The 16,582-nt window shown below is 35.4% G+C and overlaps 1 protein-coding gene across 1 annotated transcript; it reads left to right on the plus strand.

Moving 5' to 3' along the window:
• Positions 1 to 1,462: 1,462 nt before the first annotated feature.
• LOC141587159 (protein phosphatase 2C 29-like) lies at positions 1,463 to 8,498 on the plus strand. The gene is made up of 4 exons (XM_074408601.1): positions 1,463 to 3,433; positions 5,114 to 5,227; positions 6,878 to 7,142; positions 7,946 to 8,498. Exons 1-4 carry the CDS (start codon positions 1,709 to 1,711, stop codon positions 8,068 to 8,070), a joined length of 2,229 nt encoding a protein of 742 aa, XP_074264702.1. The 5' UTR covers positions 1,463 to 1,708; the 3' UTR covers positions 8,071 to 8,498.
• The last annotated feature ends 8,084 nt before the right edge of the window (positions 8,499 to 16,582 follow it).

Genomic DNA, 16,582 nt, shown 5'->3' on the forward strand with positions numbered 1-16,582 from the left:
GGAAAAATAGGAGGATGTTATGGTGGTGGTGGAGGGCGAAGACAAGTCGGGTGTTTGTGTGGGGCGGATCCGGAACAAGGGAGAGTGGTGGTCGTGGCTGTGACGGGCAGGGGATGTGTGGTGGTTGTGGGTTTGAGTGGTGGTCGTGGGGTGGGATGCGCGGTGGGTGGTGGCGGGTGTGGGGCTGTGGTGGTGAGTGAAGGAGGGAATTTTTTGATTTTGGGTTTTTTGAATTTTTTGAGATTTTTTGTTTTATTAATTTTTTTGGTTTTCAGAGAGATGAAGGGATGATATTTTGTGTGGTAGGAGAGAGAAGTGAGTGGAAAAAGAAGGGTTATTTAGTGTAATTATGGGGTGGATTAGTGATGGTAGTGAGGGAAAGTGATTAATTATGATTGATCCCCTAATATTTGCACTAATACTCCCTTTTCCTCTTCAATCTCAACCCTTCATCCCATCTTTTTAATGGCTCCAAAGAGGACTTAGGGACTCAATGATTTTTGGTGGACTCACTTGATCATTTCTATATATATATATATATATATATATATATATATATATTAATTATTGTAACTCGACCTTATTTTCCTTACTCAACCATGGTTGGTTGGTATTTTCCGGTTTTTATGTGTCCACCCAATTCTTTATAAATGTGATGGGTCTGTTATGAACCATATGATATTTTTCGTTGTATTTGAGAACAATGTTTTGTAAATTTTGGTGTACATATTGAATAAGTCTTTTGTTTGGATAATGGCTTTATTTGTAGGAGAATAGAGAGTGATGTTTCTACGACTATTAGATTGCTACAATTTTGGTCATGTCACTAGACTCTTGTTATATTTTACGCTCCCGCGGAATTTCAAATGGATTTTTGCCATTTAATAATGTAATGTACCTTGAAGTTTACGCTCCCGCAGAATTTCAAATGGATTTTTGCCATTTAATAATGTAATGTACCTTGAAGTTTCCAAGTACGGAAATATGTAAGTATCGTCTTAAATTATTTTGGTTGATTCATTTGTAAACTTTTGAGCTGTAATAACTACATTTGATGCGGGCAACCCTCCCGATTTGTCCGTTATGTTTTTAAGAATGGGAAACGGAAAAAAATGGTTCTTTTGGACTAAAACTGTCTGAACTGAACTTAATAGAACTGAATTGAATTAAACTGAACTGAGCTGAAATTAAGTCGAAAAGAATAGAACCTTACAGTTCGACTCATTGAATCGAGTTTCGATCCTATATTAACAAGTCATTTTATGTGTGGATAAACGGGTCATAAATTAAGATTTCCGCGTCTTAACATGAAAAAAAATAAAAAAATCTAATCAATATAGACCGGGTTAGACTTTGAGAGGGCTAACCTCCACCCAATGAAGCAGCTCATAGCTGCATACCCTGAAATTCAAACCTTGTGTGGAAGCCCTGGTATAAATGCAGTAAGTCAGCAACCCACCCAGATTAAAGTCCAACTCCCCAACAAAATTAAGTCACCCAACTCTCTTTCTCAGAGTCTGTCATCTTTGTTTTCTAACTAAAATAGTCATACTGGGTCTACCTCTACTCTACTAGTTCCTTAACTTTTAGTGTGGAATTTTGAATCCCCCCCTTTGACTCCTCCTCTTCTTTCCTTCCCTCCACACCACGGCCAGGACAGAGAATCTCAAACGCCGACCAACGGCGGCGCATACGGTGGTCAAATGATATGGGAGTCGCCATTTCTCACCTCATCCCTTGCCTCACGCCTCCTCCCAACTCCCACGCGCCGCCAACTTCACATTCCCAAAACGACATCGTCTACTCCGCTGAAGAACCCCTCGACGAAACCCTAGGTCACTCCTTCTGCTACCTCCGCTCTTCCGCCCGCTTCCTCTCTCCCACTTCCTCCGACCGCTTCATCTCTCCGCCCTCCCACTCCTTCCGCGCCATCTCCGGAGCCGCCGTCTCCGCCAACTCAGCCACCCCCACCGCATGCGCCGACTCATCCTCCGCCGTCCTTAATGGCTTTGACTGCACTTCCAGCTTCACCGCCATCCCTCTTCAGCCTGTTCCGCGTGGGAACCACCCCAACGGTCACTTTCTCTCCGGTCCGATCGAGCTGGGGGCTATGTCCGGTCCGCTCGACTTCTCCGCTGCCTTGTCGGAAGCAGGGGCAGTTCCATTCTCCGCCCCGTTGAGCGTGGAGAGTAGTAATTATAAGAAGAAGAGGAGGAGGAACAAGAGTTTGGCGGGGATTAAGAGGACTTTTCATAGGAGTTTTTCGGAGAAGAAGCAGCCTTGGGTAGTACCTGTTGGGAGGAAGGAAGCCGGTGCCGGGGGAGGGGCTGGTGAGGAGGTAGTTAGTAAGGAGACTGAGGTTGATGGGAGTAGTGATAATGTGCAGTGGGCGTTGGGGAAGGCGGGGGAGGATAGGGTTCATGTTGTTGTGTCTGAAGAGCATGGCTGGATGTTTGTTGGGATTTATGATGGGTTTAATGGACCGGATGCTCCCGAGTTTTTGATGGGTCATTTGTATCGTGCTTTGTTTCATCAGCTCAAGGGTTTGTTTTGGGACAATCTGGGGGGTGATGATGTTGCTATTAATGGGGACAATGGTGTTGTTAGTTGTGGAGTAGGGAGTGAGGGGATTGGGGTTGTGAACGAGGAGGAGGAGAATGGCGGTGTTGGGGGAGTGGTGAAGAGGGTGACGTTTTTGCAAGAGGTTGAAAAGAAGGAGGTGAGGAGGAAGTTGTGGGAGTATTTGGCGGATAATGATGCTGAGGATGGGCTTGATTTGTCGGGGTCAGATAGGTTTGCGTTCTCTGTGGATGACGCTGTTAGGGTTAGCAATGTAGAGTCAGGGGTGAGTAGGAGGTCGTTGTTGTTGTCAAAGTTGAAACAGGGGTGGAGTAGGAGTAAAGATGGGCATTGTAAAGGGGGGTTGTTTAATTGGAGGTTTAAAGCGGGGGAGAAAGAGAAGGTGGATGTTGAGAATAGGGTTGAGGAGGTGGGAGAGGGTGAGAAAGTGTGTACCAACGGTAGGACGAGGAAGACTGGACCTGTTGATCACGAGTTGGTTTTGAGAGCGTTGGGACATGCATTGGAGAAGACGGAGCATGCTTATTTGGATTTGACAGATAGGGTTATTGATCGATATCCCGAGCTTGCGCTCATGGGTTCGTGTTTGTTGGCTGTTTTAATGAGAAATGAGGATGTGTATGTGATGAATTTAGGGGATAGCCGTGCTATTGTGGCACAATTTGAGCCCAAAGAGAGTTGTTCGAATGGGGAATCAAAGGAGGAGATGGAGAGGGGCTCTAGTAATCAAGTAGATGAGGAATGCACACCTGATGGTCTGAAGGCTAGGAGCGTGTCTCATGAGTGCCCCTTGCAAGCAATGAAGCTGACTGCATTGCAGCTCTCGACGGACCATAGTACGAGCATTGAAGAAGTAAGGCTCTTTAATTCCCTTTTATCATCTTAGGATACATCTTATGTCCTTTACCCAATATTTTCCACGTGCTGCATTTCTCATGCCTTTTCTGCACTTCGCCTTTATTGTTAATTTGAGCTGCTAGAACTGAATTATCAAGACTTTTTCGAGCTAGGGATTGACATATTTGGTATCAAATCTTATTGATGTCTCTCTAACTGCTTTGTACATTGAAAAAAACACAAATATGCTAGGACAAAAAACCATTATGTAAGATTACAAATGGCAAACTTAGCATAGAGGTGCTGTGAACTTTTTTAGTGCGGTACGATTGTCAACAGGTGTAGTAGAACACGGTGTCTCTAACCGAGATTTGGGAGTGATATTAGCTTGAACCAGCATAGTGTTCGTAGCCGTCAGTTTATTAGTTTGACAGGGCAAATACCAAGTAAAAATGCTATCAATTTCTGATTTACTTCCACTTGGTTGCACTGGTACAGCCTAACCCATTAGTTTTAGGGAACAAAAACATACTTTCGTCTTGTTCTTTATTGTATGTTCTTTATTGTCATTGCTGTCTTCGTGGTATTGTTAATTTTTGTCTCACTATTGTTTTAACTCATATCAATGTCTTTCCTTGTTTGCTATTCTATCTCTGATGTCCTAGTAATGGATGGTTTATTGGTATATGACCAGCATCCTTGTTATCTAACACCAATTGTTGGTGTTCTTTTTCGTTTTCCATCATGCTGTTAATAGTGTAACTAGGACTATTTATTCTTGTTTTGAATAACTATTTAGGCTCTATATTGCTGTACGTTTGGGTAAACTGGTACCATGCATAGTCCGTACCTGACACTTACTGTGCATTTACAACCAGAAAAGCTTGATCCACGCTTTATTTTAACTTTATTGGGGGTTGGCATGGAGTGATTATAGATTTTATGGTAGTCCATCTTTTTGAGATGGAACAGATTATTTTAGTTGAAGCTCGTAACAGTAGAGACTGGAGTCTACTGGAGTGCCTGGGATGCTGAGGCTGATACTGAGTACACCTTGAGGATGTGAGTTCAAACAGATAATCTGATTTTACTCTATCATACAGATCTGTACCTAGTTAGGAGAAGGCCAAACATTGTCCCTTCTAAGTGTCGGTGAATCTTATACCACGATTTTCTCACAAAAGAAATAAAAGTCGTATGGCAGGATAACCCCCCACCAAAAAAAAAAACGAAGATTAGACTTACTTGGACTAGAATCAAACAACAAGATTGGAAGTGGACTAGTATTGTAGATTAAATTCCATAACTTAGGCAGCACTTGTAAGACACAATAGCACAAATAGCAAAATTACGAGTAAAGAGTGTGCTATGTATTTACAATATTGAATGGCCAATGTAAAAGTAGGAAAGTTGATTTTTTTTTTTTTTTTTTTGAGAAGATATATAGTTTGCTATGCTACTTATGCATAAAACAACAAAACCCTTGTAAACGGTTTGGTACCGTAGATGTAACTAGTTGACCCTAGCAAAGTTGTGAGACTGGTGGTAGCTAACAGCTCATAAATTGTCAGTTGATTTTGTTTCCAAAAATTGGCAGAATTGTACTGAATCTTATCGACTAAACTAGCTGCTTGTTTTCTGCAGCTCAGGTAGGTCATCTTTTGTTAATTTTTTTGTTATTTGATCAATTTTGCAGGAAGTTAAAAGAATTAAGAGGGAACATCCGGATGATAACCATTGCATTGTCAATGATAGAGTTAAAGGCCGTCTTAAGGTTACTCGAGCATTTGGAGCTGGATTTCTCAAACAGGTTTGGCAATCATAATTTTATGTAGATCACACGTTATTCCTTCAAATATCTTTGTAACTTTGCTTCTCCTGATTCCTTTTAACATCTTCAGTATGATAAATAATTTAGGGTTTTTCTATATGGTGACCCTCAACTTTTTCAGATCCACATGGTAACCCTGCAAATCAGAAAAGAAAATTGGTAACCCTGAAATCTATTAATTGCAATTAACGTGACCCTTAACTATAATTCTGTCAATTTGCACCGTTAAGTTTCCTATGTGGCATATGATGTGGGCTATGACTTGACTCTTATTTTCTTAACTTTTTTTTACCTTAACATTTCTCTTTAATTCCTCCAATTATTCCCTCCTAACCCCTCTTTATTTATCACCCTTTATCACCCACCACAATCACTGTCTCCGCTACAACCACCACTACCATCACCGCCTCCCCACCCTTCACCGACCTTGGTCGAATTATTGTCGGCACCTCACCACTCTTCACCGTCTGCCGCCACCCGTCGAAACACCAATCCCACCTTCCAAGACCGTTAACCTGACTCTTATCTTCTCCCCCACCTTTGTAATCTCATCTCACCCCCCCCCCCCCCCTAAAAACACTAGATCTTGGTTTTATGGTGAGGAGAAGGGCTAAGGTGGGACCGTGGGGTTGGGGGGGGGGGGGGTGGTTAGGGTGGGATGTCAGAGGGGATGGTAGTGCTTTTGGCATGGGGAGCCGAGGAAAGGGGCCGACGATGGTGGTGGTTGTAGTGGGGGTAGTAGTTGTGAGGAGGTGAGGAGTTGGGGAGGGGTAGGTGGTTTTGGGTGGTGAAAGGTATGGTTAAGGGTTTTAGTTAAAGGTAGGGTTAACTATAATTCCATGTCACACGCCACATCAGCACTTAACGGTGCAAATAGACGGAATTATAGTTAAGGGTCACGTTAATTGCAATTAATAGACTTTAGGGTTACCAATTTTCTTTTCTGATTTGCATGGGTTACCATGTGGGATCTGAAAAAGTTGAGGGTCACCATATAGAAAAACCCAATAAATTTAATAACTGAAAATTCCAATAAGAATAGCTTTTGAGATGTTTCTCTCCTTTCCCTAATTCGTTCTCCTCCAGTGTCTTTAGATTTGAGGCTGTTATCACTGTTTTCTCTGACAATTTGGAGGAGTAAAGGACTAAAGGTCATTGAGATGACTGCTAATTGAGAAGAACTGCACAATTAGTGAACTGCTGCTTGTCATATTGGTTCTGGTCTCTTCAGAGAAATGTAGAGCCTTCTATTTTCAACTTCAAATTTGCTTGCTCGTTTGGGTTATAAGATACTCGGTCCTACTGAGAAATGAGAAACCATTCTCAAATTTCGACTGTTTGATGAGCTTTTCATGTGGGATGATCTTCCTAAACCGTAGTCCTCTTCCCTAAATTTTCGTCTATTACTCGTTTATTTAGGCTAGCCTTCCAATAGTTGAGCTTTGACGTCTTCGGATCTAAAAATTTTTGTGGATTTGTTCTATGGGTTCAATGGCATTTTGTTTCTAGTTTCCCTTTAAATGCAATTGCCGTATGAGTATACTTCTCGCTTCGCTAATGGTGTCATGTTTTGATACATAAGCAATAATGTTATGTTCATTTGATCTCTTATTCTCTTTGTTACTGCAGGCTAAGTTTAATGATTCCCTACTGGAGATGTTCAGAAACGAGTTCATTGGGTCTGCACCATATGTATCTTGCATCCCCTCTCTTCGTCACCACCAACTTGGCCCTAGAGATCAATTTTTGGTTCTCTCATCAGATGGTTTATACCAGTATTTCAGCAATCAGGAAGTGGTTTCTTTTGTTGAGAATTTCTTGGAGAAGTACCCTGATGGAGATCCAGCACAACATTTGATAGAGGAGCTTCTCAATCGAGCTGCCAAGAAAGCAGGTATGACACTCTTCTTCCATGTGTGTTTCCAACATTCTATTGCTGTGATTTAGAGCTGTATAGTGAACCTGAAGATTAGAACTCTTAAATCCAAGCTTTTTATGAGCATACCAAAAGTTGTGAAGAAGCATTTGCCTGTGAATTTATGGTATATCTCCCATAGCAAGCTCATAGAAGCAAGAAAGTCAAATTGCCCACAAGCTTGGTGAGCTTGCATCCTTTAATCAATTGGGTCTTGGACTGTAGGAGCAGCCACTAACTTACAAACCAATCTACTCTTTCCCCAAGTTCTACTGATATACTCCCTCCGTCCCGGTCAATTGTTGTTCTTTCGTTTTGGCACAAAGATTAAGGAAAGAGGAGAGGGCCAGTAACTAAATGACAAGTGGAACAAATTGAATGAGAATGATCAAATTACTCATCAAGTTCATTCTTAAAATAGAAAGGACAACAAATGACTGAGACACCCCAATATGGAAAAAGACAACAAATCATCGGGACGGAGGGAGTAAAATAATAGACACTTTACACACTTGGGAAATCCTCGACAATTGGAGAGCATTAAATCTATTCTGCTTGACATTTGGTTATGTTGATCTTGCTGCTATTGTGGTGTGGCTTGTGTGTGTGTGTGTGTGTGTTGAGCTTAGTTGCTATCCATTTCTTTCAATTTATCTATACGTCTATACATTATTGTGAACTATGGAGAATTGAAAATTCATCATTCAATTTGTCGTTCACTTAGTGTAATTTTGTGTGTCTTGACTTTCAGATGTTAAATGACGCCTATTTCCTTTTTACAGGTATGGATTTTCACGACTTATTGGACATCCCACAGGGCGACCGTCGGAAATACCATGATGATGTAACTGTGATGGTGATCTCGCTTGAAGGGAGAATTTGGAAGTCTTCAGGAAAATACCCCTGAAATTTGTTCGTAGGACGTCAAAGGAAGTATGGTTTTCTTCAGAACCTCTTGGTAGTTTGGGTTCAGAGAAACAGTCCATGTCTGAATCGATCTCTCGACTCAGTAAGAGTGCTGTTTTAGGAGGAAGAAAGCAATGGTGGGAGACTCTGTAAAGAACACCGGTGGCCAATGCAAGGAGGCCAATGTTGGTTTTAAGGATAGAAATAGTAGTGAAAATATGCAGAGGGATGTTGGTAATATTAGGCGTCGGAGTCTTTCCCTTCCTTGGGGATTTTGAGTAGATAGATTAGATTGAGGCGCTTCAATTCTTTTTTGTATTTCAGGTGTAGTAATATTGGTGGTAAAAAGGGGTTACAAATTCTGTAAACTGGTGGATTTCCATCCAATGTAATTTACAGCCACAAGTTTATACGAGGACATTTCAAGGAGAATCATATCCCTAACCCAAAGTCCAAGCCCCACCCTTTCTTCGAGCCTTGTCAATGATCGAACTTAAGATATAAATTGGCCTTTCTTTGAACCTTGTCAATGATCGAGCTTAAAGATATAAAATGAGTGTCTAGCTTGCAGTCGAGCACACTAACAACGCTCGGAATTTAGTAGACAATGAGGGAGTACCAAGCACCTTCACCACACCACCCATGTCGACCTCTCTCCCTCCTTCGAAATCCACCCCACCCATAGAACCACCACCCCAAAGTTTAAGCACAAAAAATACACTCCACTCAAAATCTCTCTCTACCCTTGAAAACACCTAATTTTTAAAAGAGATGATGTATTATGAACTCGGAACATCCAAGTACTTGGTGAAGAAACATAACAACCCTCCCATATTTTTTTGATGATTCATTTTGCCATTAACATAGAATTTTTTTTTTTTTTTTTTTTTTTTTTTTTTTTTTTTTTTTTTTTGTACACGCTAGTTCACGTAGTGTGTTCCTTCGAAAAACTCCACTTTTTATAGGCCTTGTAGCATGTTCCTAGTTCCTACTACACCCAAAATTTAAAAATCGCTTAGAGCCTTATTTACAGTAAATTTTTTTACCAACTCCAAACCTATTTTTGACAAGTCGTTTAAAAAAATTCAATTTTTGCAATTAATCATTTGGGATTTTCTACATGGTACCTCGACACTTCGTGTTTCTATTTCTACGTCGTACACCTTGATTTTTAAAAATATCACCAGTATCCTTGTATTTTATAAATTGTTCATAAAATACCCAAAATAATAAATTTGAGTTTTTAAGTGTTATTTGATAAAGAAAATGCTATATTTAATATTGAGTAATCAGAATTTGTGATTAATGTTTGAGAAGTTGTCGCAAAAAAAATCAATATAAAGTGCACTAAACATTTAAAAACGACCGAATAGAGTTTTATGATTAATTTAAAAACTTCTCATTAAATTTAAATATTTTTAAAAAATAGGGTAAACTGATAAAAACACCCTTTTATGTACCAAAACTTTGAAATTACACCCATTTATATTTTTTTGTCTAAAACTTACTACCAAAAACAACTATTTTTTCCAAACTTGATACCATTCTACTTATCCGACCAAAAGGAATGTAAACTAACAATTTTACCCCTAACTTTTTTACTACTATTCCTTGATTCTTTTTACTTTTACTTTCTAATTTTACTTCTGAGATTCCCTAAACAAAAGAACATGTAAAATTTTCGTAAAATTATTCAATCTTATCTTAAATATATAAACCAAAATCCACATCAAGGAGCTCGGATTGGTCACCTTTGTTACTTTGGACTGAAAAAATTAAGGAATTTTTTATAATCTCAATTTACCCCTAATTTTCTAATCACTTTAAACCTAATTCTGTGTAATTCACAAATGGGTTAATTGTTTTGATTTTGCTTTCGTTTTTGTCTAATATGGTGGTCGTGTGATTAAAAAACACTAGATTTAGTTGTTTATTACATGGAAAACCTAATTCCCAATTTAATTTCAGTTAAAAGGATACTTATGTTGTTGTCAAAATTTCTTGAATTGTTTTAATTGTTCTTATGTAATGTCAGGAATTGATTCAAGTAATGAGAATGTTATAATACCCCAGCATTCCAGCACCTTCAAAGCATGTTAGCAAAGGTGATAGGCCACTTGGAACATAAGCATGAACCAAGGAAGGCCACTTGAAACATAAGCATGAACCAAGGAAAGAAAAGAAAGGATAACAAGCTTAAAGGCTGTAGTAGGGAGATAACATTCTAAGCAAATATCTGGTTATTATGCTCAAATTAGTGGGAAGAATTTTGGGGAGAAATTGGACATGAGTGAAGATGAAGAAGAACAAGAAGAAGATGAGATGATCCTCTCTCTACTTTGTTAGAGAGAGAAAATCCTCCAAATAGCAAAAAACCTTAGAAATAAGAAATAACAATGGGTTTTGAATGTCCTTCTTGATTTCTTACCTATTTATTTCTTCATCTCTTTCCTTATAGATTTTTATTAGTTCTTGATTTTTACCTTCTTTAAGATTTGGCTTTATTTACTCTCACTTTAGCCTAGGAGAGTTATATTTAGCCATAAATCAAGCATGAAGGTTTAAATCAAGAATTATAAGAGAAACTTTTTTGAGTCTTAATTTCGTTTATTAACATTAACAGAACAATGTTAGTCTTTGTGTTCGGAGAGTTTGTTTTGATGTTTGATTTTCTTTTCTTACAAATTTTCTCCCATGTCCAGATCTGTTTCTCTTCATTGGAATATTGTATGAGAGATGTTTGCTGTAGTGCACCTATCATTCTTGCATTTCCGTAAGTTTGGATTTGACATTTTGTTTCCTTCAGTAAGTTTGGATCTTACATTCCTTCCGTCTTTGTGTATGTTCTTCTTTTTCTTCTTCTCTTTCGGGGTTGTTTCGTAATAGGCTTTTTTAGAGTCATTTCTTTGCCCTTGGTTATAACGATTTATTATGGTATTTTGAAAGTTTTTCGGCTTTCTTTCACCTCTTTCATCCGCGAGGATGTTATAGGTTAATTTCGATTAACCTAGTTTCTTTTCCTTATCAAAAAAAAAAAAGAAAAGGAAAAGATGAGAGAGTGTCTATTTGATGAAAGAGTGAAATTAAAATAGAAACAAATGATTCAACCTAATAGAGAGTAGGGTAGTCATTTAAGTGAAGGGTAAAATAGGAAATTTGTGTCAATTTTAAGCGGAATATTCATTTCTTGCTACCAGAGTGCGAATGTGGTATCAAGTTTGAAAGAAATAGTTGTTTTTGGTATTAAGTTTTAGAAAAAAACATTAAGAGGTGTAATTTTAAAATTTTGGTACATAAAACTATAAAAGAGTGTTTTTATCAAATTACCCTAAAAATAAAGTATACCAAGTACCACTTAAAATTTAAAAGTTCATAAATTCTTATTTCAGACCGGAGGATCCGTCTAAAGCAATAAGACGGGTCAAATAGACTCATATTCATAGCATATGACCCGATTTCCTTATAAATGGTAAGATACTTTTCTATTTTTTATTACTACTTGTCAAGTCATGTTGTCAGCCATTTATTACTAATTGTACAAGCCTTATTATTTTTTATTCAACCCATAGCTCCCTACTCTACATCAAAAACCAACGACTAATCCCCCTACTACTAAGAGAATAAAATTTCTCTTAGTTTTCCCTCCAAAAGCCATATAGCTAAATAAGGTAATAAGTAAAATATTCTTTTATTATATTATTATTATCTTTTCAATAAATATATTCTTATAGTTAAACTCTAATATTTTAATAAATTCATTACTATAATTTTTCATTAAAATAAAATAAAATTGGTATTAAACTATAAAACTCTAATCTTTTAATTACATTCATTATGGTTTTTTCATTAAAATAAAATAAAATTAATACTAAAGTATAAGTTACTACATTTTTTAGTAATGCAGTAATTATTACCGTAGAGAATAACTTGACACATGCTTACTACTAGCTTCGTGACAAAAAAAAAATCAAACTTAACTTAATTCTTTTTGAATAGTTTTCCATTTCAATTTTTTGTTTTATATCAAAATACAATGTAGTGAAATATCTCCTATACTCCTATATATTAAGAGAATAAATTTATCCACAATTTTCCCTCAAAAATTCACCCATGTTTTAATAAGGAAACAATTGTATTTATGGGTGTTAACAAAAATTTTAATTTTAATAAGGAAACATATGAGAATTATAGTTATATCATGTGAATATGTGATAAATTTAAAGAGGTAACAATATAATGGTCATGGAACACCTTTAACTTTTTTTTAAAAATTTGGCACTTGACACCCTATATATATCAAGATATGTTTGGATATTAAAAACAAGTTTTGTTGATAAAAAAAATTCCCCTTTACTAAAGGAATAAAAGCTCTCTAAATTTTTTTCCATCTAATTAAGTGAGATGCTCTATCATTGGTACTCACTCCTTATATTATACCATATTAATTCTCTATATCTTTTTTTTTTGTGACATATTAATTCTCTATATCATAAATAGGAGATACTACTACAAATTTTAATATACATTAATGGGATATTTTGATTTTGATTTTGTTATACATGTGGGATTGCATTAATAATAATATGTTAATATGAGACAAAATATTTTACAATTTTTTTTTCATAATTCTATTTTCTGTCTTGTGATGATAAAAATATTCTCTCTTATAACCCTTAAGTATGTTACCAAGTTATAATGTTTTAACGTCTTTGTACATTATTATTTAAAAAACCGCGCATTTGCGCGGGATCTACACTAGTTACCCATCATTTGCACAAGAATTATTATTCTTCATTCATCTCTTCTTCATATCCTTTATTTTTCATCTCTTTCATCATATACCTCCATTCATCTCCTTCATCATCACCATCATCTTCATTCATCACCATTATTTATCCCTACTCACGTATTCTATTTTTTTTCAAACCTTAACCTTCCTTGTCTCTTTATATATTCTTAACAATTTTTCCTTCATTTTTTTCATGAGCTTTTGAGAGAGACGAAAGTTTCAAGCACATATCTTCTTTAGATGGGTTCTTAACTTTATTTTCATTTTAGGGATAATATGTATAATATACACTCTCAAGCACATATCTTCTTTTAAGTTCTTCAAAGTGATCTCTGAAAACTTTGTTACCACACTAATGTAATATGTACCTTGTTTGCGTGATTTTTATTTTCTTCTCCATTATAATTTCACCTACAAAATAAAAATATTATGTGGTGACATAGTAAGTAACAATGGTCACATTTTTGTACTTTATATTGAGAAATTATAATTCTCATGATCACATAGATGGTAATGATAACTTTTTTTTTTATGTAAAACTGATAACATAATCAAATAAAATGATAACTTTAACATGGTACATTAACTAAGATCACATATTAAACGAAGTTGGTAACATTATCAATGTATATAGTTCATTTAAAGCCTACAAGGTAATATTGATTCATTTATTTTCCTATTAATTTCATTATCAATGTCTTTGATTTGTAAATTTTGATGTTTTAAAAGTTAGAGTTCTTATAAACTTGGGTTTTTTATTGATATTTTTAGTTTTGGTTAACAAAACTTATTTTGAAATTGATCTTGATGGGTATTCACATAAATAGATTTATAGATTTACAGATCTATTTTTTTTTTAACGTTAGGGTTCTTACAATATTTTCATTAGTTTTAGTTATCTTTGTATCTTTTTATCAAGGTAATTATCAATAATGGAGGTGCTCAATTGCTACAAATTTTTTTAAGTGTTAAGTTTAACATAAAATAATTAGTGGGGTGAGAGAACTTTGATGATATGATTGTGATAATATATATTGTTTAATCATCTTTTATATAAATGTCTAGAGTTTTCATTATATTGTGACTATTACAATTTCTGCAGGTATTGAAGTTTTGAAGTTTATAGTTGAGTTGAAGATTAACAAACAAAAGCTCTTGTTCGATCTGTATAAGACACACCCTCAAGCACATCTTATTTCCTTCAAAGTGATTTCAAAAAAGGACAATAGGCACATATTGCACCAAAATTAATCTTGCATTTATGTACTCTCATTTACACAATTTGTAACCACATTAACAATTATTTGACCTTTTATATAATTGGTAACATAATATGCTTATGTGGAAATATCTTTGTCATACATATAATTACTTGTTCATACCACAAGTTAATAAATTTAAAATAATCTCACATATGTTCTTAGTGGGCACATATTACACCAAAATGAATCTTCCAATTATGTACTCACATTTGCACTATTTGTAACCATATTAAGAATTTTTTTTATATATAATTGGTAACATACTATGCTTTTATGGAAACATCTTTGTCATACATATAACTGCTTGTTCAGGTTACAAGTCAATAAATTTAAAATAGTCTCATATATGTTTTTAATGGGCACATATTACACCAAATGAATCTTCCAATTATGTAATTATATTTACACTATTTGTAACCACATTATGAATTATTTAACTTTTTATATAATTGGTAACGTATTACGCTTCCGTGGGAACATCTTTGTCATACATATAATTACTTGTTCAGATTACAAGCTTATAAAATAAAAATGGTTTCATATATGTTCTTAGTGGACACATATTACACCAAAATAAATATTCGATTTGTGTACTCTTATTTGCAACCACGTTAAGAATTATTTGTCTTTTCGTATAATTGGTAACATTCTATCCTTTTCTGTCAACATTTTCTATAGATATAACTACTTCTCAAAATATTACAGTCATATGTGTCTTATTAGCAATCTCCTCCGCTTGAACCACCTCATGAGCAAGGATATTGACAGATACAAAAGCTTCCAACACCTTTGTCCATGTCATTAGAGAGATGTGAAAACAAGTTCGAGGTTCCATTTTGTGGTCATCCATCTAAGAAGGTGGAACTGCAATGTTAGAAAAACAGTAAAAATATCAATGAAACAGAAAAGATTTCTACGAACGTATAACAATAATTTGAGTACTGCCTTTAGTTGGATATATTTTTCTACGAATATATAACAAACTAATTACATGTCCAGCCATACTACTTTGAATAACGACAATAATAATGTAAAGATTACTACCATCAAACATAACCAGGTGGTTCATATACTCCATCATACACCACCCATTCTATCCACTATCACACCCAAAATAACAACAATTATTCCAATATAAATAATAACATAATCACCATAAGAAATCTACATAATCACCAACAAACATAATCAACATATTCATAACCACTAAGTATACATGATTCTGAAATTGGCGACATAAAACTAATTATGAATACAACAAGGTAACACTTCGGGTTTTGAAGACATGTTTAAGCAAAATGACGACATATTATATTGATCTAATTTCATAACTAACATTGAAGACATGATGAGGAAATATGAAAACATGTATGAATTCAAATAAACTAAGGGTCACAAAAATAATGGTTACATTATCATGAGAATAGGATACATCAATTTAAACGAAATAGGTTATCGCTCATACTTTGAAGACATTTTCAACCAAATTGGTATCATTTTAAACTCTTTAAAACTACATAAAAAAGTCATAACCAATAATGGATACATAATTAGGAAAACTGGATACAAAGTTATCCTTATGAATTCAAAAAGGTAAAAATGGATTTTATGAACTCATTAAAAATAATGGTTACATTATTCTGAAAAACGGAGTCATCTATTTGATTTTCAAACAAAAAAAGTCACAATTTGTATGTTCCAAAGATTTTCAACCAAAATTGGTGATATAATCAACACTTGTATATTTTAAGACAAAATCAATCAGCAATAATAGAGACATGATATGGAAAATTGGTCACAAATCAAGGTTAACTGGTCACAAATTAAGGTTAAAAAAACAGATTCGTCTTCTCTTACCCTATCACGTCGTCTTCCACATCTTTTGCTTCAATGACACATCTTCGACACTTGCATGTGATGTTTGAGTTTTTTTAGAGGTGATTTCTTTACCATTATTTTTTTTTTTCATTTGTGTTGATGAAGATTTTTTAGAGGAGTTTTGGGTCTAAATTATTGGGCAAAAATTAATCTTTAGTTGATGAATTTTTTATGGAGTTTTATTTTTTGATGAATTTCAGAGAGTGAAGAGAGAGAAATGAAAGAGGGGAGAGAAAAGAGAGAAATGAAATAGGGAGACAGGATGGAGGGGGTGTGTGGAGGACCGGAGGGGTGTGTGACAAGATGAAGAATAAAGAATGCAAAATGGAACAGTGTAATTGCATGCCTACTATAATCAGCCGTAAGTCTACAATAGCATTAAATGACAACTGCAAACCCATTTGCTTATTATTCGGTCCATATTTACAATTTGGTATCAAAATGATCCGTCTTATTAATAAGACGGATATACTTGATCTTAAATAAGACTAATGTTAAACGGTATTGCTCTTTCACATACGGATTTTACTCATTCACATACGCATTTTACCTTTTTACCCCCTTTATTTTTTCAGTTTTTTCTT

The sequence above is a fragment of the Silene latifolia genome, chromosome 6 (genome assembly GCF_048544455.1).
Source record: "Silene latifolia isolate original U9 population chromosome 6, ASM4854445v1, whole genome shotgun sequence".
In the NCBI taxonomy this organism is placed as follows: Eukaryota; Viridiplantae; Streptophyta; class Magnoliopsida; order Caryophyllales; family Caryophyllaceae; genus Silene; species Silene latifolia.